The sequence below is a fragment of the Elephantulus edwardii genome, unplaced genomic scaffold (assembly GCF_000299155.1).
Source record: "Elephantulus edwardii isolate Elephantulus edwardi_28Jun2011 unplaced genomic scaffold, EleEdw1.0 scaffold00102, whole genome shotgun sequence".
NCBI classification, from domain to species: Eukaryota; Metazoa; Chordata; class Mammalia; order Macroscelidea; family Macroscelididae; genus Elephantulus; species Elephantulus edwardii.
This window is the reverse complement of record NW_006399852.1, coordinates 5110457-5116521: the sequence shown is the minus strand read 5'-3', so window position 1 is coordinate 5116521 and position 6065 is coordinate 5110457. Positions and strand designations below refer to the sequence as shown.

The following is a 6065-nucleotide window of genomic DNA, read 5'->3' as shown; positions in this document are numbered from 1 at the left end:
GACTCGACGGCACATAACAACAACAACAAACAACATAGTACAATTCAAGCTTTTAGTATGCTTTCTGGGCATTTCCTTTATTCCTATACATTGTACACATGTAATTATTATGCTCCAGTGAGACAAATTCTGACTCACAGTGCCCGCTTGGACAGAGTAGAACTGTCCCATAATCCTAGGCTGTAATCTTTACAGAAACAGACTGCCACATGGTTCTCCCTAAAAAAGCAGGTAGATTCAAACTGTCAGCCTTTAAATTAGCAGCCAAATACATAACTATTGCACCTCGTCTTAAACAGAGTAAGTTATATAGGGGGGAGTGTGTGTATGTATGCAGGTATATTTATCCTTACTGAACTTTGTACCCACACTGCTGTTTAAGATCATTTTACAATATTTGTGCACAGAGATGGAGGAATGGCACGATGCATATATTTTAACGTGGTTTGAGCCTTTTAACTATTTTTTACTTTTTGGTGTGTATCTCAAATATTTGAATTAGTTAAGGTCAGGAGTTTTTCAGCCTGGATGCTTTCATTTATAGGAGTGATATGTAGAGCAGAGTGAAGATTCCTTTTCTGCAAACTGGCTAGCTCATTTAACTTAAGAGCAGATGTTTAAAGTAGGAACTTCAAAGAGTGACCTTTTTCCAAGAGATGAGGGTTCTATTGCCACATCATTCAGTTACATAGGAATGTGAGGAATCTGACACTTAAGCTTTGGAGAAGATGGTGGCTGGTATAACATATGCTATGCCTCCTCCAATAACTTTTCCTAATTACACTATTACTCTTAATGCTTTCTTCTTTAAATTAATACTGACTCTCTTCTTCGTTTCTGCATCACAGGACAATATCAACATAGATGAAGCCGCCCGATTCCTGGTAGAGAATATTCTTGCAAACCACCAAAGCATTCCTAATGAAGAAAATGATGTGGATAAAATTAAACTGGATCAGGACACGTTGAGAGCAGAGAGCAGATCCCAGTGTTGCTAACAGGATTCCGCTTCTCTCATGCCAAATACAGCCTCACTCTGTTCCAAATGAGTTCCTGAGACTGGACTGCTGGTGCCCTGCTGCACAGTGTATCTTCCTAGAACCCCAGTGGCACTTTAAAGTGGCACCGCCCTCGAAGCCTACACTCATTTAAACCTGGGGTCTTCAGTGAAGTCTCCCTCCCTGCAGGGCTCCAACTGCACAGATGAACACTAGGGTTTTCGTTGCTGTTGCCTTCATGTTGAGGATAATGTTTACATTGTTTTTAACATCTTCTTCTTCAGTGACACTTCCTCAGGATCTGGTTACACTTCCACGTTGCAGCCTTCAGTGGAAGCACTGAGGGCCATAGTAAACTCTCCTTGCCATCTTCTGTCACTTTGTAAATCTGCATTATTGCCTCCACATTCTGTCCTCACTCACAGTTGAGCAACAAGAGCATTGTTGTTTTTTTCTTTTAAAATTTCTTTTAAAAGCTTGGATGCTTTATATAAAATTGTTGTCCTTAATACTATAACTAACCCTCACCAGGGAACTCTGGTGGCCTAGCCTTTAGGGAGTTGCCCTGCAAATCCAAAGGCAGCACCTCTCTGGCAGTTCAAATCCACCAGCCGCTTCATAGGAGAAAGATGGCCAGTCTCCTCCTGTGCAATTTTCAGCCTCCAAATATCCGCTGGAAGGCCAGCTGTGTAACAGTACATCCTTGACGGCTGTTAATTTTACTTTTTTTTTTAAGTTCTAAGTAGTTACGGCTGCTGCTTTCTGGATGTGATCACTACTACTGGAGAATAATGCATATTTACAGTTTTCTTCTCTGTCTTTAGTTTTTCCTATGTGTTTATGTTCATCATTATATTACTGTTATAGTTATCATTAACTAGTCTTTGCTTGTAATTATTGCTTTAAATCTGTAATAGTACTGGTCAAGGGGAGAATTTATTTCAAAGCACAGTTTGACATTCTGTAGTATGAATTCTGAAAATGATGAGCTTTCGCCTAGCTTACTTTGGACATATTTCTAGGAGGTGCTATTCCTTTGAGGGGGACATGATGTTGGAAAGGGTGGAAGGTCAGCAAAGGAGAGAAAGACCCTCAACCAGTTGGATTGACACGGTGACTGCTGCATTGGGCTCTTGTGTGTCAGGAAGTGTCAGGATTACTCAGAACAGGACTGGTTTCAGATCTTTTTTCACAGGGTCTCTATGAGTTGTACTTGACTTGATGGCATCTAATAACAACAAAAAGAAGTATGAATTCAAAAAGAAACTATCTTGTCTATAGATTTTTGTAAGTTTGTAGACATTTAATGGGAAACACCTGAGAAATATAGGTAGATTGACCATATTTTTATTGCCATTGAACTAAATTTTGGGAAAGAGTAAACATTTGGACTGAAAGTTTTGTTTAAATGAATTTCTAGAAAGATAATATGGAATGTACTTTTTGGCCTTAGAAGATTTTATGTCTGTTCACTTTTGCCTTATTTTCAAGGGGACTAATGATACATATTGAAAGATCAAATTTATTTCTTTCAAAAGAATTTAAAAGGTCTTTGTAAAACAAGCCAAAGCTCCTGCAAATGCTATTTTTAACTAAGTTTTTCTATACATTTTGTATGAACTTGGATTTAAGAAAAATCTATGTATTCACTGAAAGTAGAGATTTAAAAAGAAAACCTAGCATAGAATTTAATTTACTCAAACAGCAGGTGTATTCTGGTAATGAATAGTTATCACAGGCCATCAATATAGCTTTTTCATCTTGCAATGTCTTGAACTTTGCCTAGAAATGACAAGTATGTTCATATATTATTAAGGAAACACATACTTTGTCCTCTCTGAACATTCAGTTTATACAAAATCAACCTCTTTTGAGATTAAAGTAACACCTATTAAAAGAATATAACCCCTTTTGATTTTGTTTAAATACTGCACTAGATCTTCTTTCCCAGAAATGCAAATGGCATACTTTTTTTTCTTGTCTAGATTGAGAGTACAGTCTTGTAACCTTTTATATTCCAGAGACAGTGTAAGTAGTTTGAAAAGTTTGTGTAAAAATAAAAAAGGTTATTTTTATGTTAAATAATAAATTGATTAGATTTCCTAGGATGTCTGAAGCTTAAGTCTGCATTTATCATTTTTTCTTAAGCATAGATTTCCATCTATACAAAAATACTGTAAAACTTGATTTAGCAATGGATTTATAACTGAAGTTATTTTACTTTTTTGCTTATCATTTCTATCTTTGTTTTAATTTAGGTTCATTTTAAGGATGAATAAAACCTTAACCAATTGTTTTTCTGTAAACATTCAGGATTTTATGGGTCAGAGTGTATGATAATTTATTATAGTTACCATTTCCTACTTAAAATATAACTCAATAACTCATTTTTTTACTTTTAAATTCTCTTCATTACAGTAACATTTACATAAAAATAAGCAATAAAAATATAGAAGCTTATGAGTTATCTAGGAAGAAAAATACCAAAGTGTTGATTATAATTACCATGGAAGGGTATTTGTTGGGGCTATTGCCAGGCTAACTTTATATTTTTAGGTCATGATTCTGTTTTTATGAGTCTGCATTGCATTGCTAATGATACAGTTCATTTTACATTGATCAGTGTGTTTGCTGCACTGTTGTTGGAATAAACCTAGCATCCTCATTTGGACCGTATTGTTGCTGTCATTATTATATGCCCACTAGTTGAAGTCTAGGCATACCTGAACTGCTAGCGATTTTCAGTGGCAATAAATCACATGAGAGGAGATGGCTCATCTTTCTTCCACTGAGTAGCTCAACTCCTGGTTGAAAACATAAAAAACAGATTTGAATTTGCTTTACTTCAGACTACATTTAATACATCAGAACCCTTGGTACCAGCAGTCAGGAAATCAAGAAGAGACTTACTGCATTGGACAAGTCCACAGTCAGGAGTCTCCAAAATGCTGAAGAGTAATGATTTTCAATTTGAAGACTAAAGTGTGCCTAATTCAGGCTCTGGTCTTCTCTTTGACCTGCTATGCATCAGAGAACTGCAGAGTGAATAAGGATGATGGGAGAAGGCTCGGTGTCTTTGAGTTGTGATGTAGAAGAGTACTGAATATCCCATTGACTGCTAAAAGAACAAACAGATAGGTCTTGGAGAAGGTGCAGCCAGCCTAGTTTTTCTCCAGTTATTTCAGGGAGAGAAATACCAAGCATGTTTTTCCCTTTTGGTTTTCTAACTGTAGGTCTTTGCACATTTCATTATAATACTTTATCTTCTCAAGCTGCCCTTTGAAATCTTGTGTTCATGTCTCCTCAGCATTTCTTCACTTTGTTTTGACATCTTTATTTTCTAGTTCAGTTTTCAGAGTGTCTTCTCATAATCCATTTTGTTCTTTTATACCCCTCCCCGTCTTTAATGACCTTTTGCTTTTCTTATGATTTTTTAAATTTTTTGTGCAGATTTTTTCCCCACATACTTTCTCTCATTGACAATATTTTTCATACAATCATTCCCATACATTGTGTTTTATAAAATTAATCACCATTGGACTATACCTACCATTACCCTGTCTTTTTAGATTCCCAGTAGATCATCCCCATTTCCTTTACCCCCTCCCTCCACCTGCCAAATTGTGAGATCCCACCCCTCCTCACCCCTATGTTCCCACCCCTTCCTCCACTGGACTGCCATACACATTTTACTAGTAATCTATTTTTACAGTAAAGGTCTTATGCAGTATTTGTACTTAGGAGAAAAAGTTAGTTTACTCAGCATAATGCTCTCCAGTTCCCCAAGTAACGTAACTCAAAATTGTTGTTCCTGAGTGCTGTGTATTATTCCATTGTTTGCACTACATTTGCTCAGTCGATTCAGTTGTTGGACATTTGGGGTGTTGGTACGTCCATGCAATAGTGACTAATGATGCTATGAACGTTGGTGGACAAATCTCCATTTGTGTCTCAGTTCTAATTTCCTTGAGTTATATTCCTCAAGTGGTGGAATAGCTGGGTTATACAGAGTTTCTGTGTTCAGTTTTTTTGAGGAAATTCCAAACTGCCTTCCAGAATGGTTATACCGTTTTATAGTCCCACCAACAGTGTAGGAGAGTTTCTACCTCTTCACATCCTCACCAACATTTATTACTTGCTGTCCTACTAAACTTTGCCATTTCATTGTGGTTTTGATTTGCATCTCTTATTGCCAGTGATTTTGAACATTTCTTCATGTGTCTGTTAGCCATCCTAAGGTGAAAAGACTTTTTCATGCCTTTTGGCCATTTTGTAATTAGGTTATCAGGCTTTTTCTTCAGGAGGCCCAGGCATACTCTGTAAATTTTTGTTATGAGACCCTTGTCTGAGATGGTACTGCCTAATGTTATTTTCCTAGTTGGTTGGGTTTTTCCCCCCACGCTACTGGAAAAAGTTTTTGATGCACAAAGGGATTTAATCTTTAGAGGGTCCCATTCATCAATTTTATCATCTCCAGATTGTACATTTCTGGCTGTATTTATCAGCTTCTTTATACCATAATACAGGCCTTCTAAGCTTGGTCCTACTTTGTCTCTTATGACCTTTATGGTTTGGGGCTTTAGCTCCAGGTCTCTGATCCATCTTGAGTTGATGTTTGTGAATGGTATGAGATGTGGATCATGTTTAATCGTTCTGCTGGTAGCAGTCCAATTTTGCCAACACCATTTGTTGAAGAAGTTGTTGTCTCCCCATTTGATAGGTTTTATTTCTTTGTTGAATATCAGTTGACCATAGTTAGATGAGTCCATTTCTGAGTTCTTGATTCTGTTCCATTGATCTCTGCACTTCCCATTGTGTCAGTACCATTCTGCTTTGGTTATTACAGCTGTGTAGAAAGTTTTGAGGTAGGAAGTGCTATGCCTCCCACTTCATTTTTGTTTTTCAGAAACTTGACAATTGCCTTTTTTATTTCCTTGAACAATGAATTTGATATCTGTGTTGGGATTTCATTGAATAGGTAGATTGCTTTTGGTAGGATTGTCATTTTCACTATATTGAGTCTTTTTATCCATGAGTGTTTTTGTTATCTGCCATCGAGTTGCTTGT

General features: G+C 36.8%; 1 protein-coding gene across 1 annotated transcript in view; it reads left to right on the top strand.

The window, feature by feature from the left end:
• Positions 1–998, top strand: part of RAB32 (RAB32, member RAS oncogene family) — a 40109-nt gene extending 39111 nt beyond the window's left edge. The window contains exon 5 of the mRNA XM_006891677.1: positions 849–998. Coding sequence (XP_006891739.1) covers positions 849–998 — 150 coding nt within the window. The remainder of the gene's footprint in view (positions 1–848) is intronic.
• The last annotated feature ends 5067 nt before the right edge of the window (positions 999–6065 follow it).